A 26098-nucleotide genomic window follows, 5' to 3' on the forward strand; every position below is an offset into this window, starting at 1 on the left:
AGACATTTGGAGCCCATCGTGGTCAGGAGGTCCTCAGAGAATGGAAACCCCCCTGAATCACAGAATCATCTGGGTTGGAAAAGACCTTGGAGATCAGCTAGTCCAACCACTGATCTTGGCACTGAGTCATCCTACTGTCTCAGAAGCGAGGGAGGGGGATTACTCCTTCAGTCGCAATTCCTGGTCATCATGACAGCCACCGTAACAGCTGCTTGCAAGGAAGAGAAGGGCAGCAACCAGCTGCTTAAGGCAGCAGCCACTGTGTAGCTGTCCAGACCCCCTTGGTTTTTGCTTCATCTTTCTGCAGTACTTCCTTTGTCCGTGACACAGGATTGTGAACTCCTCTAATACCAGGAAAGGCCAGCAAGAAGAGGGGGGAAGCTCCACTCAACAGCTTGCAGAAAGGGACCAACAGGAGCTCTGGCTCACTGACCTTTCCCTCTCCTTTGGCCAGACAGCGCTGTGCCTGGGAAAGAGCAGAAGACAGACTGCAAAGCAGTGAAGGAGCCCCCATGTCAGTCCATTGACTGCCTAACCTCCCTTCTGTCTTGGAAAGGCAGCTGGACGGCTCTCCTGAAGGAAAAAGTTTAACTACTTCTAGTGGAAAAACATGGCCTGAAGGTAAGCCAAGGCTTAGTTTTATGGCCACCTTGCTTCCTCCACCCACCCATTCCTATCTCCCTCACCGCAGGATTGTCAACATATTATCTCACATATACGCAAGATTTACTGCACAGACTTGTAAAGCCTTGAGCCTGGGGAGAAATCCATATATGCTGTCCTTTTTCTTACTTTCCCATCTGTGAGTGACATACCCTGTGGGCGGCAGCGGGGGAATCACATACAGGATGCATGACTGTGTGTCGTGTTTACTGTTAATGCTGTAGCTGCTGCCTCTGTCTCCCATAGCCTTCACTGTTTTATGGGAGAGGGGGACATTATTGATGCAGCTTTCTGATCTTTGTATTGCACACGATTGTCCTGTTGTTACTGGGGTACTGTGGAGTTGGGGAGGGTGTCTATACTGATATCTGGCTGTGATGGCAAGCAGGCAGATCTTTCCCCTGAGTCCTGAGACTCAAGTGTGGTGATTGACCCATATGTCCCAGCCCAATAAATACACTCATCACCCCATCATTCCCTTATCTACTCCTTTCTGTAAGCATTCAACCATGCTTATATGTCCACGCAGGTAGTGGCATTAAAAACTGTATTCCCATGTCAAGGCAATTCAATCACAGACTCAAAGTTGGAAAAGACCTTGAAGATCATCTAGTCCAACCCTTCCTAATGCTTTTTTTTTTTTTTAAATAGTATCAAAATAGCTAGAGCAGTCTTTTATTGCTACTTATGCAGATCAAAATAGCTAGAGCAGTCTTTTATTGCTACTTATGCAGCCCAGGCCAGAGAACTGAGCAGCAGGATCTACCTGGTGGCAAAACAAGGGTAACCACGACAGCTGGGAGGAACCTGGTAGATCCTCAGAGACAGATAACGTGGAAGATCTGCAGGAACCTGCTTCCTGCCCAGCTAGCAGCCAGTCTGCTTTCTAGGCAACTCACAGGTAAGAGGAAATAATTCTGTAGTAATAGCTCTGGGACAAATGCCAATGTGCCTGTGAGACAGGAGGTTAAAGGCTGTTAATGTGATTAACACAAATTCAGATTTAGGGCACTGCATGTTCTGATGGCAGTCCAAGGAGTGCCATGACTGACTTGAACACCGATGTGGCATTCCTGGAAGAAAAGAGCTTAAGTGTCAGTCTTATTTGAAACATAATTGGATTGGCAGCAAATACATTCCAAAAAGCACAGTAAGACAACCAACATTACCAGTATACTTGGTAACTTGAGCAAATCAGAGTTTGGCAAAGATAATTCTGAAATGTTTATGTTTGCTTTTATGTTTTTTTTTTTAAAAAAAGTGGTATTTTTTCCCTAGTTTTTGTTGTACAGTTGTATGTTTTTGCATATTCACTGTTGCACTCTCACTATAGTCTAAGTCAGCTTTTCTTCCTCTTTCCTCACCCCTCCAAATCCCTCAATTCTTCTATAAGGAGATCTGTACAAGAAAAAGATGCAGGTTACTTCCCTCCTTGCAGGGCAAGAGCTTCAAAAAAGATCAAAAGGGCCTAAACCCAGCAAAATCATATTGGTCCTGTGTTAAGAGGAGCTGAATGGTGTACTTACAACCATGTGCGAAGTGGGAAGGGAATGAACATTTTGTACTTGGTGGTTAGTTTGGCTCTCAGAAAGACTTTCTTCCAAAGAGTTGTTTGGTTGGGTTTTTTTTCTTTTTTTTTTTTAAGCAGCTTGTTTTCACCTGCAAAGCCAGGGCAAAACCAGTCAAAGCAGCAACTATGTTCACCACTGCCTTTCTTTGTGGAGATACCAAAAGTCAGAATTGCTTTAACCTGATGCGTAACTTCCATTCTGTTCTCATTTAAAGCACTGTCATATTATGGGGTAGTTGAGACAACAGAAGACGACTGCTGCATAAAGTGAGTTTTATTTTTAGTTAAAGACAGTGGCAGATGGTTCCCTCAGCGCAGCCGGCGGGCTGAAGATCTGGTGATGGGAGTTGTTTTGGTGGGGGTTTCCTCCTCTCTTAATTCTGCTGATAGCTCTAGAGAGAGTAAAATGTGTGAATAACCAGCACTCCACTGCCTTGAACTGAGAAATCTGCAGGCAGCTTAGGCAGCACTCTGAAGCCCTACACACTGCCTGCCCATTACACCAAAGGACCTATAGTCTTTCTCCACTGCTTTCACCTTTGGAGCATACCTCTACGATGCCTTACCGTCCTCGGAGCTGTTCTCATCACTGGAAAAGGCAACAACAGCTTTTTTGGGTGGAGGGCGCTTTTTGCCACGCTTCTGGTTTCGGAGGCTGCGAGACTGAGGTGTGACAAAATCTTCATTCCTGTTGGCTGTGCTCAGGGGCTGGTGGCATGAACCTGCCAAGAAAAAAAAAAAAAAGAAGAAAAAAAGAGAAAGGTAGCAGCCATTCTGTCTGTAAGGGTGAGGAAAAGTCTCTAGGTGTCTCTGGTGGACTGCAAGATCAGGGGGAGGGCTGCAGTCTCACAAAAGGAACGTACTTCCTGGTGGTTTCTGCTTGGCTGGCTCTGGCACTGGAGTTCTGCTGCCTTCTTGGCACGTCTCTGCTGAATCCAGCCCTCGGTTATGGCAGGCAGACAGCTTCTGCTCCAGCTCTTCAGCCAGAGCCTGAGGGAGATGTAAGACAGTGGGGGGGAAGAGAGAGGGAGAGAAGACAGAAGTGTTATATCCATATATCCATAGCAGATTGCCATCAAGTTCTCTGATATTGTTGAGGAGTAGCCTGCTTAAAATAGAGAACTGCAGGGCTTTCCAATCACTGTGTGTAAAAGGCAATTGTTTTCCTGGCCTGGACACTTGCCCCCCATCCTTACTTTAGTCTCAGGTTTGCCGCCTGCTCTGCGGAATCGAGCCAGCACAGTTTGGAAATAACCGTAGATGGTTGGGTCTTGGAGCTTGTCTGCAAAGCAGTCAAAGTTGTCCTGCAACTTGTGAAGGCCCCGATCCGAGAGGGGAAGCAGAGTAAGGCAGTAGGACAGATCCCGATACTGACGCTCAGTTCTGAGAAAGACAGAGATTGCCATTAGCTCTTACAAAAAGGGGTGTGTAAGGATGAGATCGTGCTAATTAGAACTACAGCACATGAGAATAAAGCATGTCCTGCAGGTGCTTCTGCCTGCACAACATGAGATTCGGGTTGTTGTGTTACAGGTCAGGCACAGAGTGCTGTGCCATACCATACACAACAGAATCAGAATCACAGAATCATCTCGGTTGGAAAAGACCTTGAAGACCATCCACTCCAACCACTAACCTCACACTGACCGTTCTCAACCCCACCAGATCCCTCAGCGCTGGGTCAGCCCGACTCTTCAACCCCTCCAGGGATGGGGACTCCCCCCTGCCCTGGCCAGCCCATTCCAACACCCAACAACCCCTTCTGCAAAGAAATACTTCTTAAGAGCCAGTCTGACCCTGCCCTGGCACAGCTTGAGGCCATTCCCTCTTGTCCTGTCTGTTACTTGTTCCTCGGCTCAAGAGACTCATCCCCCCTCTCTGCACCCTCCTTTCAGGGAGCTGTAGAGGGCCATGAGGTCTCCCCTCAGCCTCCTCTTCTCCAGACTAAACCCCCCCCAGTTCCCTCAGCCGCTCCCCATCAGACCTGTGCTCCAGACCCTGCACCAGCTCTATTGCCCTTCTCTGGACACGCTCGAGTCATTCAATGTCCTTTTTGTAGCGAGAGGCCCAAAACTGAACCCACTCATCGAGGTGCGGCCTCACCAGTGCCAAGTACATGGGTCAGATCCCTTCCCTGTCCCTGCTGGCCATGCTATTGCTGATACAACCACCACTGGATTCCAAAGACACTGACTTCATGTCTGTCAGAAAGACATGAAGGCTTCAGTCTTGAAGAACACAGTCACTTGTTCAAGAAGTATCAGAAGTTATTGCTGGCTATGAGGAAAAAATACACTCAATGAGGTAAGGACTCCTCTTGAAGGGCCTTGTTTCAACTGAATAATAAAAAAACCATGGCTGCTCATTTTTGCATGTTTGAGATAGTCTCAAGCAGAAGCTGTATTTGATGTTCTCTCTCCTGGCCAGTTACATAAAGGCGGCCATTTTCATTAAATCAACAAATAAAAACTACTGTATCAAAGGAGGACTACATTCAAATTCCAGCAAGACACAGGGGAAAAAAAAAAAAAAAAGGCAGAAAACCAAAAAGCAGCAAGCTAACATCCTTAATGTAGCTCACTGTGATGGAATGTGAGGAAAAAAAAGCTTGGCTGAAGCCCCTGTCATTAACACATACAAAGTAGAGGGCCAGAAGTCTGTCCTACATATACTCTCTCAGAATGCTCTGACAAAAGCCGCAGCATCCAGTGTTACCACATTTAAAGTCTGAATGATACCTGGCACATTGCTACGTTTAGAACTCCAGAAATGCTGAGGAGGGTGGCGGTGGCAGCTGTGAAATCTTTTCTGATGAGCTCCTGTTTTAGCCTGGAGTGCAGGTCTGGCATTACTACTAGTGTGCATTAAACTCATCATCTTGGTGGTACAGAAATATTAGGGCATTTCAGTAAAGGCCAGGCATGGCTTACACGCAGATTGCTCTTCACAAGCGCGGTGTGAAGAGCTCGCCAGTGTTCTTGGGAGGCAATTTTGGAGAGGGGCCGCTCACCACTCCAGCTCAGGAAACAAAATCCAAATATTTCTAGGGAACATGCAACTCCCTGAGGCAGCTGAGCAGGTCACATGCCCAGGCACTGCATACAAAACGGCCAAGATAGGCAGACACAACTTAAACCTCAAGGGCAAAGTCACAACGATGGAGAAGAGCCACAGGAATGGAGGAAGGCAGGGTGCATAAAATCCAGTGGAAAGTAAAATGAAGATATCATTGAAAGTACAGGACAGAGAGGTAGATAAATTTCTATATCTTTCTTGTCAGAAAAAAAAAAAATCCCAGATTCAAGGCATGGGTCCTGCACTATATACTCTGTCATTAGCACCAGGAGCAAGGCACACACATCTTGCAGACAGAGCAAAGCAAAGGCTTAAGTGGGTAGGGGCACAAGCCCTTGAATAAGAAAACGGAGTCCTGGGAATAGAGTTAGTACTGAGCCCATGCACACAGAACAAGTATAGGCCTGTATCAACTAGACAGTTGATCTTATCCCAGACAGGATTGCAGGGGAGATCCCAACTTCTCAGCTGAACGCACTGATTTCCTAAGATGAGATCACAGAATGTTTTGGGTTGCAAGGGACCTTAAAGACCATCTAGTTCCAACTCCCCTGCCATGGGCAAGGACACCTTTCACTAGACCAGGTTGCCCAAAGCCCCAGTGCAAGGAAAAAGCCTGTAGTAAAGGACCACAGAGGTGCATAAAACCCACACATGGGATGTCTCCCTGCTCAGCTGTAATGCAGATCTAAATTGCAGCAAAACCTTCCCCTAAGAAAGCAGGGAAGGGAGAGGGGCCAATCACAGTCTAGTAAGGCCAAAAGCCCTAGTTTATACATGTACTTTTAGGAGGGAGATAGAGGGAAGGAAAAAAAAAAAAAAGGGACCTAATCCAGGTTATGTCAGCATTTGTCATTTTGCCACGTGAAGAATACAGTGGGAACCTTTTAGAAGCACCGTATACAAGCTAGTTTCTTCTAAAAATTCCCAAGAAGCAGGCTTGCTAGTCAGGAAAATTAGGATTACAACACACCTGGCAGTCCGGAATCGTTGACAAAGTTTCTCCACCAAGCTCTCTGTCTGTCTGTCTTTTGTAATATATAAGAAGAGATGTCTGCAAAGGGAAAAAATGGCAAAGTTGAAAGAGGAAACACCATTTCTGCCTACACCATAAGATGCCTGTAGCTATCCTACCCAGCGGTTAGCTGGGTGGTCCTCCAAAAGAAGACAAGAGAGCTCTGCATGTCTCAGACTTGGTTCAGGAGAAGCTATAAACATATATATATTTCAAATAGTAATGACAGTCGCTGTTGGGGGACAGCTGCTATGACGTAACATATAATGAAAACTGCATGTTTGCATAATACCACCTGCCTAGGAAGAAATGAAGAAATCTAGCTAAAGCAAAGACCTTTGCAGATCTGGAAGGGAAAGTGCTAATGTCTGTGCAGGGTCTGAGGTAGGAGGGACACTGAAAAGCCTACAGTGCTGACTTCTGATCCACTCCTTCCACCCAGCTTTAAGAGCATACAACACCTCCAGACAATTTCCTCACTTCCCAAGGTGCACTGGCAGACTAGTATGTCTGACAAGCAGACCTTGAGGGGAGTGGGGTGGCATGCAGTACACCCCCCCTTCAAAACCGTTCTTGTAATTTTTCATTATTAATTTGCTGAAGGTGTGTTGCTGGATTTTTGGATCAATGCAAAAGTGAGTGTTACTTTGCACTAAAGTGGGAACAAAATCTAACAGAACTTAAATGCTAACCTGATCCCATGTTTTTCTTAGCTTCTTGAGGAATAGAGAGACATGGACTTTAACTGAGTTAAGTACTTTTGCACGATGTCATGATGCACAGAAATCACTGAATAACTTCTATTTATTAAGCAGGTCCTTCTGACCTCTTGTACCAACATTTCTGTTAACTTAAGCTCAGTCAGGTTGCCACTGGCCTTGATATAACTGCTCTAAGCACATCTTTGTTATGTCTACAACCATCACACCAAGCTTCTTTTCTAAGATATGGAACAGAGACCATATCCTCAAGAGTCCTCCCTTTGCATTTGTTCCAACATCAATTCATCTTTCTCTAACTTAAGTGACCAGAACCACAGCAGCATTTGTGCAAGGTCTCACCAGCACTACCAATGCTTCCCTACACGTAAACCAAATAACTTGACTGCTAAAACAACAAGTGGAACACACCTCTAACTTTAGCCATAGCTTTACAGTAGAGGTTAAACAATTTCTCAACATTTAACCTTACACTTTGTTCTGCTAGTTTTCATCTCAGTTATTACTGTAACCCTCTCATTCTCCACAAGTTAGTCCTTTAACAGGGATGCTCCCCCTACCACCTCTATCTCTTTTACACACCTCTATTCTCCACTTCAGAAAGTGTTCCTGGAGCATAAGCCACTGTTTCCTTCCCAGCCTGTGCTTTTGTCCACCAGTTTCTGAGTTAAGCTGGATCCTCTCCACAATGTAAGCATTTTGTATAATGCTATATGGGGAAATAGTTCAGTTTCAACCACTATTTCCTTTTTTTTGCCTCGTTTAAAGGATACGATGTGGTGTGCTAACTGATGATCAGGTCTTCTTTAAAATGAATTAGCTTTAGACTAATTTTATACCTGTCGACTTCGTTAAATCAATACCGCCTTTTCTCTGATTTGCCAGGCACCTCCAGTTCTTTCCCTGTATGTTGCTGGAAATTAGGAAAGTCCATCTATAGCTGTTGATCACACTAATCACACTTGAATGCAAGTGTGACACTCTCTAGGTCTATGGTAACACCTCCAGTTTGACATTTATTAAAAATCTTACTGAAAATTCCAAAGTTACATACCATTATTTTTATACATGCTTCCTTTTTTTTCTCTGTGATGGTTTGCTTCCACTTCAGACACTGACTTCCCCTTCTACATGTGCTATCAGTAGCCCCATGCTGTATTTCCCATTACCCTCCTTACTGAAAGCTGAAACAAAACACCCATCAACTTTAGCAGCCGTTTCAGTCTTAATTTCAGCCTCACCAACAGACTTTTTCCGTGCCTTGCAATTCCTACCTGTCCAAAATTCCACCCCTCTTCCTAAATGCACTGTATTCTCATGGACAGAAAGGCTAGTTGAAAAAAAAAAAAAAAAAAAAAAAAAAAAAATCACCAGAGATTTTACTGTTCTCTTTAGCAACAGCAATGCTTCTGTCATGCCCAACACTCCCCTCTGTAATCCACAGGGACTCGGGCAACTCAGAAAAACCCTTATATGGTTAAGTTTCAGGTATGAGAGGAAAATGTATGTAATTTGCCACTAAAGACATTGCTTGTGCTGTCTATGAGCAACCCATACCCTTGGATTGAAATATTCCAATATGTCTCTCTACTATGGAGTAAGGGTTTCTTGAAAAAAAGAAACAAAAGCAAAAAACCCCAAACCCAAACCTGTTACTTTAACTACAGCTTTACTAAAATTCCTTACAAAAATCCAGTAGGTCACCAAAATGATAAAGGCGGCAGAGTCTTTAAAATCTGTTGTATTATCCTAATGTTGTATATCCACATTCCCATGCACAAAACCAACTGTTTTCCTTTTCTAGGGGAAAGTAATTTTGACTGAGCTAGTGGAAACTCTTTGTGGAGTCTCCTCTTCACCCCCAACTATATGGCTTTAGAATTGATTCCCCTCAGCATGACTCCATTTCAGATACAGACTGAGAAAGTCAGATCAAGAACAACTGAAAAAGCATTTATGTGTCACTAGTTTCTCTTCCCTGGATCTGTCACCCTCTTTGCATAAATATAGTCTCGGTCAAAAGAGATTTTTTTAACCCCAGAATACCTCATAATAGTGTGGAAGGATTCTTCTTCTATGCTGCAGTTAGGATCTGAGAGATGACTGATTATGTCTGGAAGCAGGTTATAGATGGCATTACCCTGTGCAGAATATAGAGTTTTATATGAGATACAGAATTATGAAAGACAGCTCGAGCCAAGCTGAATCAGCTGCCCATTAAAATTACCTCCTTTCTCCCTACCCCAAATCTACTAGCTGAAAACATCAGCTTTTTGAAACAAGCCATACACAGCCAGATAAATATATCCAGGACTACTTGGGCTCTTTGGCAGATTTGGATGGAGTTTCTTTGCTTTTCAATCTTGCCACAACCCTACGCAAAAGCTTTCTGGTAAAGGAAACTTAAGCAGCAGTTCAGCTCAAGAAACTGCCTCCCACCTTCCCTGAAAAGGCCCAGTCCAGATCCTTTTTCCCATTGCTTTTATGTAGTTTTGTCATAGACACTGCAAAGGTAATAAGTTACTGCAGTGAGGTGGATGACTCTGGTTTTAACAGAGCAAGCCAAGATATTAAAGCCCCAGTATCACAGCAGCTTCTCAGGCAGTAAATCTCAAACATTGTGTACAGGGGGTAACACTGCTACTGTGGTTACCTGCTTGGGCTGCACCTGCTTCAGTTTAAATATCTCAGTGTCACACAGCCAACAACTTTGAAAGGTTTCAGAAATGATGCACTGCCTGAGCCATAAGGGGGTCAGGGAACTCTGTTGTCAGGCCTAAATTGCAGAAAAACTGTTCCCCACCCTGTGCTAGGCATCTACAAGAAAGCAAAGGGATGAGGCACTGGTTTGGTGCCTGCCTTCCTATGTGAATGGATAAGGCCAAATTCAGCAACATCAGGGTCGAAATAAAATACATGTTGCAAAAATTCCTTTATCTACCCTCACTCAGGCAACAAAGAGGGACAGACACACCTTCTGACACACCTTCTCCAGAACAAAACTCTTCAGTCATTGACCCAGTCTCCACCCACCCTTCCTCACTCCTGTGGACTAAGGTCCCTGAGTATCCACTTGCCTTGTTGGAGAGTTCACTGAAAAAGTACTGAGCCACTCCCATGATTGCCTTCTCTGGATCTATAAGTAGAGTGGCCATTTCGCTCACTTGGCCCTTCACCTTTACCATGTCTTTGAGTATGAGGTGAGTCATCACCAGTCCAGCTGTTTGCCTCACACTTGGGCAGGGGTCCCGCAACCTGATAAAAACATATAGTTATCACAGAAAGCAGCTGAGTGAATATCTCTAAGGTACTGATACCCATGACAGCCTACTCCACAGCCCAGGTCTCTTGTCTTCTTTCATCAACATCTTCAAATTTGGTTCCTGAGTTATTCTCACCTTCCCGAGATTCAGTGTCACCCTTCCACAGAGCTCTCATCACCTGTCCTCTCCCAGCACTGAGTGTAGCATTACCTGGCATAGAGATGCGATGCCCAAGGCTCCACCAGGTTGGGGAAACGGATGGCCAGATCTCCTGCTGCAATAATGAGGTTGGATCTCACAGCAGGCAGAGAGGACTTCTCCATCAGAGTGAACAGCAGGCGCAAGTGGGAGTCACAGAACTCAGAGCTGACAAGATAAGGTACAGAAAAGAAGGCATAGATACCAAATTTCCACCTCTCAGAGATCAGAGAGCTTAAAAAAAAAGTTCTATGAATGCTCTTTTGTGTTTGTGCACTCCACAGGAAAGAAGACACAGCATTTAACATTTAATGGTCAGTGTGAGGTTTATGGTTGGACTAGATGATCTTCAAAGTTTTTTCCAACCTAGACGATTCTGTGATTTGCTTGTACAAGAAAGGCTGGGCAGAGAACACCAGCACAGCTAGGCATTACCTGATCATACAGAATTTGCCAAGACTCAGAGCTGCAGCAGCCGAGAGCGATGAATCACTGTAGAGCCCAGGGTTGCTGCAGATTTTGAGCACCAGTGGAACAAAGGCAGAGAACAGGTGCTTCTCTAGAGAGAGGGGATAAAACCAGCAAGTATGAGAACACTGTTTGTGCATGTCTCCAAGAACAATTACTCAGTCTATCCCAGAACTCCTGCAAACTATAGAAACTGGCTGACTCGCTTCCACCACTGAAACACCACCTCCAGAGAGGCAGAGCAAAGAAACAGCCAGCCTACACAGAGGCTGACACTGGACAAAAAGTTACAGCATTTCCTTCTAAGGGAAACAGCCTTCCTCTTTCTGGATCTGTTACCTGCTGTACCTGTTCTTTCACACAGGCAGATGGAGGCAGTGCTCCTTGGCAGCAGCCACACTTACCATCTAGAAGTTCTGTCTCACAAATACTGCGGATGAGCTCAGCTTCTGTGTCATCAGCTGAGGCACCCACGAGGCCCAGCTCCTCCTCCATAGTGGTCTCCTTTCCCATGCTCTGTGCAGAAAGGAAGACTGTAAAAAAGATGACAGGCAACTACAGCCCTTTCCTATACGAAATACTCTTCTCAGGTGAGGGGTGCATGCATGTTACCAGCAGCATGACTAGAGTTGAAAAAACCCAGACTTATAGATAATTTTATAACCCATTTTTCCCTGAGAAGTAATAAGCTGTGAAGGGTAGTCCAGGATTTGCCAGTCCAAGTGTCACAGAATGCCACTGAAAAGAAAGCCTAAAGCTACTGAAATTACTAAGCTGAGACAGACATAGGACACATCCGGCACCAATGCCTGAGTCCGGCACAACTTAAGGGACACATAATTCTTAAAAGCAAGAAGTTCAGAGTGGCCTTTGAACTGCTGGTCTTGTGAACAAGATTATGGGAAACTTATAACAAGGAAAAAGCAGCACAAGGGAAGAAAAGAGACGTCGGCGTTGCACAGGGATGAAATCTGCATCCAACTGCTGCGTATTGGAAAGTCTCATAGTAACCTCCTTTGTGTGGGAAATGGTAGTGATACCGATAAGCAGGGCAGATGAGGAAATGAACAACAAACTTCTCTGAACTTAGCAGCGTATGTGTCTAAATAGAGACTGGATACCTATGGACACACATTTTTCCTCTATTCTCACCCAAGAAAGTCAGCCTCACTACACTCTGGAAAATGTTCTGAGGTAGATCTAACAAAACAGGGTATTTCTATCATACAGATCCTATTAAGAAGGCTCCTATTAAACTTTCATTGTTACTATCTGTGAGAGGAGAGGACCCCTCAAGCCCTACAGACCAAGGTTCCAGAAGCCCTTTTCCAAAACACAGGGCACAAATGGGTGTTCTTCACCAGCAGCAGCAATTGCAATAGATTGCACTAGTAAGAAAGGAGGTGATGAGTGGAAAGGAAATGTTTGCCTGGAGCAGGAAGATAAGTACGGCCAGGACATCACCCTTCATTCCTTCTCTTCTGTCTGTTCAAAACACAAGACCCGTGTGGGAGTTTTATTGAACAGCGTCATTCAAGGACCTCAGCTCTCCCTGTCATTCCCAACCAACATGTCTATTTCTATTCCCAGAGCATGCATTACCCAGACTTCACATATCCTCAGGAGTACATTCTCCAGAAGTTTGCTGTGGCCCTTAAGCTGGGATACTAGAAGAGCTGCCTGTAGGAAAACCCCCCTCAGTTCTCACCTGGGGTCTCTGCCTCTTCACGCTGCTCCCAGAACGCTTCTTGGTCTTCTCCTCTCTGAGAATGCGACGTCGACGTAGCTCTGCACTCACTGACACTTCCAAATATGCTACTTGCTGCAGTGCCACCTGTCCTACAAGGGACACCAGATGCACCAGCAGGAATGTGGGGAGACTGCTAGCATCATCAGAGACTCTGCTGGGAGAAACCCCTGGATCTAGTGGAGAAAAATTACTACAGTTCAGGGTTGATCTAGACATCTTCCCCCATCAGTTACTACCAAGTCTCACTGTGTAACCCATCTCCATGCTCCATGCTCCACAGACTCCTTCAGAGCACTTGCACCCTTCCATGCCAACACCTCCACTAGCACCTCAGCTCTGTTCTCCTCCTGCAGTTATCCACCCAATCCCAGCACTACAAACCACAGGTACAGGTTTTCTTGCACCAGCTTTTTTCCTTACCAGCCTTCTGCCTGTCAGCCTCCTGCAGTTTGTCCAGAGCTTGCTGACTGCACACCTGCAGGATGTGAGCACATATCTCCTCTGCCCCTTCTGCTAGCTGGTAGATGAGCATTACTGCTGCCTCCATGAAGGGGATCCAGTGAGCACTCGGCTGGCCAAAGCCTATCAAGAAGACAGAGCGATGTACCACACATATCAGCGACAACACAGGCTGTCTCACAGCCTGACTCCATCCCCTCCAAACCTACCGCTGACTTGAGCTCACCTTTACTCACAGTCTCACTCAGGCAATCAAAGAGCATGTGGTTCTGTGGCAGCCGAAAAGGTGCACTGTTCTTCCCTAGTGCTGGCTGCAGAGAGAACAGATGAGTTACTCTTACCAACATAAGAGATCCCCCTTGCCCTTCCTGTGTAGATAGACCAGATATTAGGAAGTATTTCTTTGCAGAAGGGGTTGTTTGGTGTTGGAATGGGCTGCCCAGGGCAGGGGGGGGAGTCCCCATCCCTGGAGGGGTTGAAGAGTCGGGTTGACCCAGCACTGAGGGATCTGGTGGAGTTGGGAACGGTCAGTGTGAGGTTAATGGTTGGACTGGATGGTCTTCAAGGTCTCTTCCAACCAAGATGATTCTGTGATTCTGTGTACGCTATCCTAGTCAAACCCACACTAGGCCCATGGTGGGGACATAACTGTCACTTTTGAAGGCACGATGGCAGCATCGGGAGCATTTAAAGCTTGGCCAAATGATGATCCCAGGCCAACCCAGACAGTTCCGCTGCTTTAACCTTAAACCAAAATAACTCTTCCGAAATCTCAAACTGACTCTTTTTAAATATGATATTATTTACTCATTATCTACAATGCATCTCCCTAAACATGCTCTAAAGAAAGAAACTTTCAGAGCACCTTCAGAGGTATCAACAGTAAGGTAACTACTGCCTGGCAGTACTCCAGAACCATGAGGTTTTGTTTAAAACCAAAATATCATCAGTAAAAATAGCAGATAGCAGCTCTGGATCCAACACCACCTTGCACTTAGGCTATTGCACATATGCTGTATCAGTCCCAGCACGTTTTCGGTTGGGAATAATGTAACCCAGAGAACTACTAAACCAAGTATGACAACGCCCAAGATATCCCAGCACATCTGTGTCTGCCGGATCAATATATACTTGATCAAAACAAGCTACTGCTTGAGGATTTAGCAGTTTTCAGTAGCTGGAAACAGAATTTCTCAATTCACTACAATCCTACTCTCTGTACTGAATTTCTGGTTAAGGGCAGGGGAGAAAGGAGTTACCACTGTCATTCAAATATCTACAGCTCAGTCCCTTCTCACATACAAACAACTGCAGAGTTAAGTCAACTGTCTTTGTAACATTAAAGAATGTCGTGATACACATTAATTCATGAAGATCCTGCAGTAACGTCCCCAGTAGAAGGGGCAAACAGAATGATCGTGCTGTGTGAAGGAGGGATGCTTTCACGCTGGAACTCCTGCACCAAAACGTCCTAAATACTTGAGTCAAAAAACGTTTTTCTTTTTCCTCCAAGTAAATGAAAAAAAAGTATAAATTATTCCCCAGACAAAGAAGCCATTGACCATCATGTTGTTGTAAGTACAACATGGACAGGTTTGAAAACCTTTCATGTTTTATATTCAGCTATACAGCTGACAACTCCCAAATATCAATCAATAGGGAGGGCAAAAGAATCACAACACCAGAAAACATCAGTAGAGGAAAGGGCTTCATGGCTGAAGAAACACAAATCAGTTTAGAACCGGGAGTCTGTGGAATAGAATTGAAAGAAAAACAGATTTTCTTGTGCACTGAACTCTTTAGTAATTGAATTCAGCCTGTTGCCTAATGAAGATTCTTTTATTACATGTTCACTGATGTGTGCTAAGCTTTCCAGACAGTGCTGCTGAATGGTCTCAACCTACTTAATTTCAAAATCAGTAAAAATTTAATCACTTCTCTCTCTTCTCAATACAAACCATTTTCCCCCTGACCTCAGGAACAAACTGAGAGTCTTACCTTAGGGCTACAGGCCAGTCTGGAGATGGCATTGCAGACTTCTTGAGCCAGGCGATAGTCTTCACATAGCTTCTCAGACAGCCCTACTGTCACCAAGACATCCAGGTTGCTGCCTATGATCTCTGGCTTCCTTCTATGGAATGGAAGGCATGGGGGGTATTACACGAGTCGCTGCTCCAAGTTTACAGAAGAATGGATAACCAACAGAAATACTCCTTGCGCCTTGTGGAAGGCAGTGGTTAAAGTAAGAGGGGGAAAAAAAAAAATCATCCAATGACTCAATATACAGCTATAGGAGCAGCAATCAATGTGCCACACAAGACAGTATAATCCACACTCCGCTAAGAGATGAGGATCTCCAAAGTGAACAACACTGGGCACACTGTCTCTTTGTAAAGAAAGAAGATTCTTGACTCTTCTTTCTTATCAGAAAGGAGCAAAACTTAAAAGACAAAGAAAAATGTTGCAAAATAGAAAAGAGTCCAGTGGCTCAGGACCTGTGATATGTGCCACTTCTTCCCCTACTGTGGAAAACACCACAACACAACAATAAAAAAATCCCCCAAACCCATGCCCACTCCCCCTGCTCTTTCTACCTGTGAAAGGTACAATTGTATATTCTTCAGACCAGGCCTGATCTGAGGAACATATAATTAATTGGGTGAAGAAGGCAAGAACAGAATCTAATGTATTTAAAAAGAGAATCTATAGGACAAAAGCAAAATCACATCCCTTGGCAGATTTGTGAAGAAGGCAATGCTGTTCCTATTTCACACATGCACATCCCATGGACTCAACACAGAATCTTATGGGATACCCTGGAAACCTACAGTTTTCTTTAAATCACATGATTTTAGGGAAGGATATTAATTTTGAGTCAATGTCCAAAATTCTGCCATAAGCACATGGGATGGGGCAGTAGAAATAACTTGTAAGAAATACTCAAATTAAGGAACTGGCTGAAGCTCCAGAGCCCAGAAGTTTAAGATCACCATTATGCAGGCCTCTTATTGACTGCTGAAGGATTGAAGTAGGAAGAGCAAGAAGAAACTGGCAGGTAAGCTAAATGCCAAAGGGTTACTGGGTTGGGAAGCAGAAAATGCAGTGCAATTACACTCTTTTTGCCCCCCAAAAGGGAAGCAGATTCATTTCCCTCCATGCTAAAGGCTCCAGACACCTCTACTCTGCAGTTTGTCACTGTTCTTGTCCAAACACAAAGTTACAGCGCTGTGACATGGTAAGCTCTGAGGAGGAACAGACATTCAGAACACAAAGAAAGTAACGTCATCATACTCAGAGACTCTACTGGTGGGACCCATCACAACTACGTTTAAATTCAGGCTTTGTTACCCCATGACATGGTTACTATTTCTGAAGCTGCAAAACAAATGGCCAGCTGATGCAGCACCCACAGTTCTTCAATAAAAATCAACTCCCTGGACATCCTCCTGCTCGCAGGATTAAACAGGGCCCTGGGCTCACCGTGCCATCATCCCCAGCAGCATCACAGCAGCACGTCGTTCTAGCAACGAGCACTGAGATTTTTCCGTGAATTGCTCCCAAAGCAGCTGGATCACAGCAGGCTTTATTTCATCCTTCTCTACAAATTCCGAGATCTGGAAAAGAAATGCAATAAAACAAGTAGGGAGAGGCAGAGGAGGATGGACTTCAAACCAACAGAGACGTTAACGACAACGACTACTATTTTAATATAACAGACCTCTAAGATCACAAATACAATCCAAACCCAGGAAAAACAAGTACTCACTATTTCTTCTAAGCACTGTATCGTTCCTAATGATGCATCCACCATGATGAGAGAGAGAGAATGCACAAGGCCCTGGGCCCTGGCCCTTTGAAGAGGGGAAAAATGGAAAAAAAAAAAAAGTTAAAAAACCAAAAAATCAACTGTAACAATTACTCTCCTATTCAGAGAGCTGAGGACATCTGTTAGAGCTGATCCCTGGAACAGGGAAACTTCCCCCTCCACAAGCTGGAGTTCTCCAAGTCACCAAGCTCGTGAGCATGACATGGGCTCAAAAGTCTACTCCCTTGTGCACTGTTTTTCCTCCCTGTACTCAGAGACCCAGCAAGAGATACTCAACCACAAGTAGAAGTACTATCCCCTAGAACATAACAAACTGAAAATCTCTCTCTGAACAAATAAAGCCAGAGCTCAAACTGCTGGAGTCGTCTCCAGGCAATACTATGAAGAAGAAACTAGAAGCAGCAGGTGCTTTTTATTGCTGATGGTACAAATGAGGGTGAGATATGGTGTATCTCACCAGGGATCACACTTATCTTAGTGAGTGTGTATCCAACAGGATTTATACACGGGCAAGTGATAAAAAAAAGAGCAAGTGTCACAGCAGAGAGGAGACACAGCTAGTCTAGCGTGGAAGAAACAAGCATGCATGTAGTAGCCTGTTCCCACCCCTGAATCTTCAATGAGGATCAGCAACAAAGACCCCATTAACATCCTCTCATCTGCTACGTGTAGAGATTTGTTACAAAACCACGAGATCGGTCTGAGTGAAATATAAATAGAAATGTGTGTGAAAGCACCCAAATGATAATAGTAGCAACTAACCTTGTACAGTGTGAGGGATAAAGAAACAGCATATATTGAACAATCAAGGACACAAATGACAGTAAGAAAACCAGTAAACACCGAGGAATGTGTTGTGAAGATCAGAAGCAGAATGCCTACACTCAGATAAGGCCACAGCATGTGTGGCTTGTCAGCAAAAACACTGAGCTCTGGTAAGAGAAAGATAGCTCCAACTTTGGACCACACTGTACAGCATTCTACTTATCCCAACAGGATGAGCAACTACTGCCAGAAGAAACCCAAAATGAGGGAAGAGACATTGGGCAACAACTTTGCCCACTAAAGGTGAAGTATGCAAGACGCTTAGACGTGGGATGACTCTGTAACAACAGCTGACTCCCAAGCGGGTTGAAATAGCTGTCCAAAAAAAAAAAAAATCAGTTCATTGTTGCCAATCAAGAACCCTGCTGACAAGACAAAATTCATAATGGGCACCCCTTGTTCCCTATCACATAAGGGCCCTACTCAGATAATTGAGGCATGTGTATCTTGCTGCAGTGCTTTGCATGAGAGTGGAGTTTGAGAACGTTGTGAGTGTCTGATAACAGTTTAATTTCAAATAATTCTCAGCTTCTCCTTCCACAAGGTCCCACATGGAGTTTTGCTGCATTTATTTCCTACATGTGAACACTTAGGACAAACCAATAGCAGAACCTCAGCACTAGGAAAACTGGGATAATCAGACATGTAACATGTTTCAGCTCAGCATTAAGTGTGGTGACTTTGATTTCTCTTCCTGTCACACCCATTGCTAACGGCTCCTCAAAAGAAGAAATGGGGTGGGGAGGAGGGGGGGAAAAAAAAAATAAAGAAAAACGAGAAAAAACCCTTCTGTTTAGGAAGAGCCATACCTCTCGGAATCCCCACTGGGATTCAGATAGAGCTGCCTGTAGGCATTCAGCACAGCCTCCTTAATAGCAGGGTCTTTTGACCATATGAGGGGGAGCATCCTGCGGACTCCGAGCAGTGCCTGGGGTACACCAAACTTTGAGACTGTCACAAAGAACGCAATGGCTTCCTGCACCACTGCAGAGAGAAGAACAGTTGCGTTAGTGCAGTTCTTTCCTAATCCTCCTAGAGAGGCCATTAAAACAAATTCACAGGTGTACTGCTCTCACAGCAAGCCCTACAAGCATCTAAGGTCACTGCTACTGTCTGCAGAGGGCTCAAGTCAGAATGGAGTCACTAGTACAAAGATGTAAATGTACTGGAGGAAACAGGCACAGGTGAAGAATATTACAGCTAAATCCAATGGGATACATTTAGAAGAGCAGTACAGAGACCAGGTTTGGAGAAAGAACAAAATTCTGTTCTGGGCAACAGTAGCTTCGGGGAAAAAAAAAAAAAAAAAAAAAAAAAAATCTCATGGTGACAGCAGACAAGAGCAGCTGAATATAAGTCCCAGTGCTGTAACCAGAAGAACTAAACTATTTCATGTAGAGGATAAGGTATTTGATTACAGCTTGAGTGCTCCTGAAATATACTGCCCAGTCTTCTGCTCATAAGACAAGAAAAACCATTAAGTTGGAGAGCATTCACAAGAGAGCCACAGTAAGGGTTCGAGGATCTGTACATGAACCATTCATAGAGTCTGACCTCTGGTTAAGTGGGAACTTAACCAGTATAAGCCCCAGCTTATAAATCTGAATAAAGATCCCAGATCAGACAAGCTGATATGCTTCCCCTGCCCCCAGTCATACCAGAAGATACATATTTGCAAAGGAAAAAATAAAATGAAATCTTTAATTAAAAAACCCTAAATCTGGGCACACACATCCGTTATCACCACTCCCTCACCCAGCAGCATATTGTCTCCAAATGGAGAGAACATCTCAAAAATGTGTCAGCTCTGCAGACACTCAACTTGCCTTCTTTATGCTACAGCACAGAACAGAGAGGTGGAAAATTAGTAAAATCTGCACAGCCATTAAAAAAACAACAAACCAAACAAAAAAAACCCCCAGGTGTTTAAGTATCAGGTGAGGGGCACCCTCTCAGCCTTGAGTTTCAAATGACCTGTAAAGACACTGAACTCAGGACTTGATTTCTGTGCATTCAAACCTTGCTGGGGAAGCCCACACACTCACCGCAGGTTATGTATGAGTCCTTACTACAGGTGGAACCTCAGAAGTGCTTGCATGAAGCACTGTGGTGTCCAGACCCACGCAAATGGATGGGCCAGGGAAGACTGGGGAGACGGGAGCTGTGCTCCTGTATGCCCCAGCCCCCCCAGGGGTGCTGATTCAGGATAAGCACTTTTTTTTTTAAAGTCTCACTGGTTGCAGTAGTTCTAATATTAAATATGAATAGCTGAATTAGCTCAAAGGCCTACTCATCACCACCCTTCACTACAGCACTGAAGAGGACCAGGCCATAGAACCCGCTGATCAGGATCACTTCTAGCTACAGAATAAAGTTTAGGGAAAGGTGAGGTGGACGAGAAGCTGCCCGGTTCCCATCTTGTGGTCAGCGTAACACCTAAAGCTTCATCAGGGCACCGAGAAGGTAACAGAACCCAGCTTCACTGGCCATGCTTCCTTTGGGAGAGCCTCAGGTGAGATGACAAACCTACATCCTGCCTTCCACAGGAGGTGGAGCAGCTTCTGTGAATTAAGTAGTTTTGGTCACCTGGCTTTTAAAAACATTTCACATTTGATATTTAAAAATGAGATTCCTAAAAAGCCTGTTCATGCCCTAACACAACCCCTTCACGAACATCCATTTAGATGGTGCTTGCTTTTCTGAGATCCTGGAATTGACTGGGATATCTGGTCAGTGAAAAGCACCTCCTCCAACCTTTTCCCCTTGCCCTCTGCCACTCCCACATCTCCTCTCCAGCAAGGGGAAAGATCTGGAAATGCTAAATGGGCGGGGAAGGGCCCCATGGTTATTTTACACACCTGAGACACAGTTTTCGTACATCATCTTGCTGATCAAGCTCAGGGCTTCTGTGATTTTCGCTGAGAAGTTGTAAGCGTCTTGTAGGTATTGCACCAACATCTTCTGTTTGACCATCTCTGTTTGACATTGCTCTTCCAGCACAACTTCTTCAGTCTTGTCACGTGGAGGATCCCCACTGTTCTCGCCTAGGCATGAACCTGCACAGCATGAACACTTGTTTGTGAGCCGTGCTGAAGGTATGAAAGAAACAAGCAAGGTCCTGGGCATTTTAACCCTTCTCTCTCCACCCCACAGTGACACCTTCCAAGAGCCAGGAGACAAAAATCCAAAATTCTGCCACCAGTCTTATCTACAAAAACAAAATCTCAGCACGCTGCAGAGCAAGTTCCAGTACCACAACCTGACACACCATGGAAATGCTAACTTAATCCAGGGGTGGAGAAAGGCATGGTCCAGTTGGGGTAAACTCCATTAAAATGCTGAAGGGGTTAATCTGAACCTGACAGCTCCCCAAAGATGGATGAGGCCCTAAAAGGGAACTGGGGCAGAGTAGGGAGAAGACAAACCCTACCACTCTCTAGCAAAGTTTGTGCAAGTGTGGATAGTTGATAAAGTTGAGGTTTTTAGACGACAGAGTTTTGATAGAAATGAGCTCAAGGGAATTGGCTAGGAAACCTTATTGTGAATCAACACCAGAGATAAAGCATGCGAAGTCTTAAAAACACGCCCAGAGGCTTGAGCCACAGATAAGTAAGGCTTTGCTTGAACTAGATGCTTGGTCAAGGCTGCTGAGGGTAAGCATTATGTGCCACCACCTGTTCAGGAAGCAGAACTCCTGACAAATTCAGACAGGACAGGAGGGTGTGAGCGGATAACACTGGCTTCACTCCCCTCAGCAGATATTATGTGAGTTAAAGCATCAAAAATACATTTCTACTGGGAACATGAAACTGTTCCAACCAAAAATGAAATAACATGACTAATGTGATCCAGGCAAAATACCAGGCCACTACACAAGCAAAAAATCCAGAGATGGTGCAGTTCTATGAGCTGTCAAGTAACACAGAGACTGAGTTGCACTGGTCAAAAGGAGGGACAAGGCATTCCAGAGGGTTTTGGTCTAGCTCTGGCATTGCCTTGGACTTGAAGAGAGAGTGATCTGAAGTAGTTACCTGTGTAAATTCTCTTCAGAACACCCAGGATTGCCACCTCCTTGCTTTCCTCTGCAGGGCCACTGAAGGGCTCCTTCCCCTGGAAGCGACACAGGGCCTTCTGTGTAATGCGGGCTGCGCTCCTGGACAACGACATCACCGAGGAGAAGAACATCAGCAACCCGTTAGGGCAGAGCCCAGGGGAAGCCATTCAACTTTGCACGGAACACCTGGAAAAGCAGCTCCTGCCAGCATCTTCTGCTGGGTGCCCATGTCAATCTCTCCCCATAGAGTAATGTTGCTGGAAATCATCCCTCTACTCTGGAGCTTGAACCTTTCTCGAACAGAGAACAAGAGACTGATGCATCCCTTGGGGTAAACAGTCTCTCAAACTACAGAGCCTTCTTACCTATAATTCAGCTTCCTCAGCAAGCCAATGATTTTCTCCAGTGTACTCTCCACTGTTTCCTCAACTTCCAGCTCCTCCTCTTCCCCTTCCTGCGATGGTTCAAAGAGCTGCTGTGTGGCAGCCCTAACTTCTGGCAGCATCGCTTCCCACTCTTCCTCCGGGGCAATCGCTGGAGCTATTAAAAAAACAAACAAAAAACCACAACAGAGGAAAAGAAGAATATAGACTCAAATGACACCCTAAATGGGGAGAGAAACTCATCTGGAACTTCAGAATTCTACTTCCCACTCCATCCCAGGCAGGCACTATTCCCATTGCTGATCCCACCCAGACTGCAGTAAGAACAGACAAGAACTCTTACACATCAAAAAAGAAACCACTGAGGGTAAAAAAATGACAGGTAAGAGAGAACCATCACTTGATATTTATTGTTTTGTAGGCAGCACCAGGTCCAAGGCTAGTCAAGTTTAAATTAATATCTGACCAAAATTATGGCTCAAGCAGTCCTTGAATGATTGCAAATGGAAATCTGGGAGGGTGTTCATAAGTATTTTCACTTCTTACCCTGAAAATAGGGTATTTAGCTAAGTGGACTGTTGATCTAGATATGGACATTGATATGGTCCTTTCATAACACCACTCTATGAAGTAACCACAGCCTAGGTGCAAATTTAAGATGGGTTAAAAATAAACCCTGGTATGCTCTGGGAAGAGGAAAGAGGAAGAAGGGAAATTACCTGCTGTGGATCTGTCATGGGCCCTCATTTCTTGCAGCTTTTGCACCTCTTTATTCAGTGGTTCAGTCAAGTCAGTACAGCTTAGCTGAAGACGCCAGGAAGAGAAACAGAAATATGCTACTTATCCTCCTTTTTCTGAAATGCTAGAGAAATCTCCTTTCTCTTCCACTTCCTGATTTAAGTTATCAGTCCCCTCAGAAAACCCTGGTTTTGGAAACTGGAGTAGTTTCTAGAATGGACACAGCTGTAAATTGCCAGTCTGAGGCTCAGAAGCTCAGGAGAAGGGGCAGTTCAGCACAAAGAGCTGCAGCTCTGTACAGAATGTTCTAAAAGACTAATTCTGATCCTAAGGAAAGAAACCCCATAGTGGATTCAAATCAAACTGCTGCAGGTTTTTCCACAATCAAACACACCCATCCTCACCATCAGCATACTTACTAATTACACCAAGCGAGGGAAGAGCAAGATCTGAGTCTGGGAAAACCAGAAAGCTCCCAACTGCAGAGTTAAAGGCTAATGTTGTCCCTCCCACAAGACACAGAAAGGCAGCTGCCCTGGCTATAGCACACTGCAGAGATTCAGCCTGCAGACCCCTAGCATTTCCATCATACTAGTCAGAATTACCTTGCAGGAGAAGGGATTGTTGGACAAAAACGCAGCCAGGAGCTGAATCGCATTTTTAACCACTATCACAGATTTGTCCTTGAGACGCCCAACAGCCAGTGATACCACAGACTGGAACTGAGTCAACGGCAGGGCCTAGCACACAATAAGAACACAGAAAGTTACCAAGAAGGCTCAGAGACTCAGGAAAGTTATTTTACTGCAGACATATTAACGTTCTAAAAGGCACAGATTATAGATTTATAGAAAAGTCTAGGCCTGAAGGGACCTTGGGATGCCTTCTGGCCCAACCTCTATTGGAAGCAAGGACTCAGATTAGGTCATCCAGGGTCCTGTTAAGTCGAGTTTTAGTCTACCTAGTGAGGGTGATGTTTTCCCATACCAATGTCCAAAAAGAGCTTGCATACTCTAGACTGTCCCTGTAATGAAGATCTGCACATAATTTCTGTTCCCCAGTTTCCTTGCCCCTAGGATCTTTGGTCTCTTGGGAAAAAGGAACCACAGACACCACAGTACACAGGGACCATACATTTCTCTGTTAAACTTCAGTCTCTGCAAACAAAGAGCAGGGTGACAAATTCCCTTCGAAAACACAACAGGGAAGAGACAACTGAAGCAACACCATTTCCCTAGCACAGACTTACCTTGCACTGAACGATTCGAGTGAAAAGCTGCAGCACACGGCTGCGCACAAAACTGTGGACATCACAGACATGGGCCTGCAGCATATTCAGGAACTGGTCCCGAGTACCACGGGCAGCTTCCTCCAGCTGGTCACCATTCAGCACCTGCACCAGCACTTCTGCCATAGCTGCCAGAATGGCGTTTCGCATCATGTAACTCTGCGCAAAAAGGAGAGTTGTTGAGCCAGGAACAGAAAAAGACGTGACTTGGTATGCCAAGGGGAAGGACAGCTCAGAGTTTGGGCCTTCTAAGACACACGCTCCAGCCTTAAGTGAATGTCTCCATTATAGACTCTGTATTAACCTTGGGTGATCATGGCTGTACCTGAAAGGGAGAGTAATCCAACCCTGATATCCACCTAGGTCCACAGAAGTCAAGAACTGACATGAGAAACACTTATGACTTAAGGGCAGTTTAAGAAGAGGTAACACGCTGACAAATTCATTAAGTACTGCAGAACAAGGGACAACAGCTGGGATCTCAGAGCAGTAAGCAGTCTCCCATTCCCTAATCTCAGAGTGACAACCAAAGAGTAGATGTCATGGTTTCTGTTTCCTTTGCATCTTTTAAGTAAGGGCCAAATTTATTCCCAAAGGGCAGGTTTTGGCTGCTTGGATCTCTGTGAAAGAGGTTGTGTTTTCCAAGAGAAAAACTGAAGAGCAGCATCTTTACCACTTGACTTCTCTGGACAGGTAATAATGCACAAACGTACCTCCCCATCCAAGTGATGCAGGAGAACACTTATGTGGGATAGCACCAGAGCTGGAATCTGTTCAGCCAGTTCAGTTATAAAGACAGCATAACCCTTGACTCCAGAAGCATCACGAGCCAGATCCTGCTGATGTTTCTGTCCGATTTCTCTGCACAGAAAGATGAAACAAGGAATAGGGTGCCTCAAGTTGCTAGGCACAGAACAAGCCTCAGGGTGTTTTTCTCACCTTAGCAATTCGCCCACTAGGCTTTTCAGACCATACTCTGTAGCCCAGAGGCTCACAGCCTGTGCAAACACTGTGGCTACATGTTCAAAATGGTGCAGCATCTGTGTGATCTTCAGAGTGGCACCTTTCACACGTGAGAAGGAAGAAAGCGGTCAGGGAAAGCAACTGAGAATGGCTTCAGCAAGAAGGCAGAAAAGCGGGAACTCACTGAACATGTGATTGTAGTGAATCAGAGCTGCAGTAAGCAGATGTGTCACAGCCTCCCGCGTGGCCCGGTACTTCTGAAGACCAATACTTGAATTCTCCAGGATACGGTAGCAGCTTCCTGTCACTAAGCTAAAGCCACAGAAGAGAGACAGTCAATCTCAGTGTACCATCACAACTTGCACTAACATCATTCCAGAACACTGCACTAGGCAAACATTTCTCTCAAACCAGAGAGATTCTCCAGCATCCTTAAAAAACCTAAGCAACAAACATCTGAATTTGAGATGCCTACATGAGGAAAGGAAGTGCTTCCTAAACATATCACTTTTGCTTCAAGATGCTTTCCTCAGTTTCCAGTGATTTGTGCTCCACTGATGGCTGTAATATCACCCCACTGCCAGATTTAACATTTAACACTGCCCCTTCCAGAAAACCACCATCACTCCTTCCACCTCTACATCCACTCCAACCCACACCTGACAAAGTCTTCTTCCACCACCAAACCACCCCAAAGCTGACGGAGATCCAGCTGCAGCAGCTGCGTGAGCAGCCGTAAGAGTGGCTCCCTCTCCTCTTCCCACAAGGATCCAGAGATCTTGGTACGGTTCTTCTTGTTCTAGAAAGGAGATTACACAATGCAATACATCCATCAGCAGCT

General features: G+C 45.0%; 1 protein-coding gene and 1 long non-coding RNA gene across 4 annotated transcripts in view; one reads left to right on the plus strand and one right to left on the minus strand.

The window, feature by feature from the left end:
• LOC141956234 (uncharacterized) lies at positions 1-22003 on the plus strand. The gene is made up of 3 exons (XR_012632863.1): positions 1-621; positions 1398-1564; positions 21920-22003. It is a non-coding gene; the product is annotated as an uncharacterized LOC141956234 (long non-coding RNA).
• Positions 2507-26098, minus strand: part of NCAPD2 (non-SMC condensin I complex subunit D2) — a 25926-nt gene continuing 2334 nt past the window's right edge. For 2 of the 3 annotated variants that reach the window (XM_074896514.1, XM_074896524.1), the window contains 27 exons: positions 25917-26056; positions 25442-25569; positions 25234-25357; positions 25008-25155; positions 24256-24453; positions 23612-23746; positions 22988-23072; positions 22251-22425; positions 21863-21984; positions 20690-20887; positions 18641-18815; positions 16947-17031; positions 16661-16794; positions 15179-15311; positions 13407-13491; positions 13142-13303; positions 12680-12894; positions 11376-11487; positions 10939-11062; positions 10516-10671; positions 10120-10297; positions 9089-9183; positions 6282-6362; positions 3430-3616; positions 3097-3223; positions 2800-2955; positions 2507-2625 (listed from right to left, as the gene is read on the minus strand). In XM_074896514.1, coding sequence (XP_074752615.1) covers positions 2543-2625; positions 2800-2955; positions 3097-3223; positions 3430-3616; positions 6282-6362; positions 9089-9183; positions 10120-10297; positions 10516-10671; positions 10939-11062; positions 11376-11487; positions 12680-12894; positions 13142-13303; positions 13407-13491; positions 15179-15311; positions 16661-16794; positions 16947-17031; positions 18641-18815; positions 20690-20887; positions 21863-21984; positions 22251-22425; positions 22988-23072; positions 23612-23746; positions 24256-24453; positions 25008-25155; positions 25234-25357; positions 25442-25569; positions 25917-26056 — 3741 coding nt within the window. In that variant the 3' untranslated portion in view covers positions 2507-2542. The remainder of the gene's footprint in view (positions 2626-2799; positions 2956-3096; positions 3224-3429; positions 3617-6281; positions 6363-9088; positions 9184-10119; positions 10298-10515; positions 10672-10938; positions 11063-11375; positions 11488-12679; positions 12895-13141; positions 13304-13406; positions 13492-15178; positions 15312-16660; positions 16795-16946; positions 17032-18640; positions 18816-20689; positions 20888-21862; positions 21985-22250; positions 22426-22987; positions 23073-23611; positions 23747-24255; positions 24454-25007; positions 25156-25233; positions 25358-25441; positions 25570-25916; positions 26057-26098) is intronic. The other variant, XM_074896533.1, reaches the window with a different exon arrangement.

Source organism: Athene noctua, chromosome 1 (genome assembly GCF_965140245.1).
Source record: "Athene noctua chromosome 1, bAthNoc1.hap1.1, whole genome shotgun sequence".
NCBI classification, from domain to species: domain Eukaryota; kingdom Metazoa; phylum Chordata; class Aves; order Strigiformes; family Strigidae; genus Athene; species Athene noctua.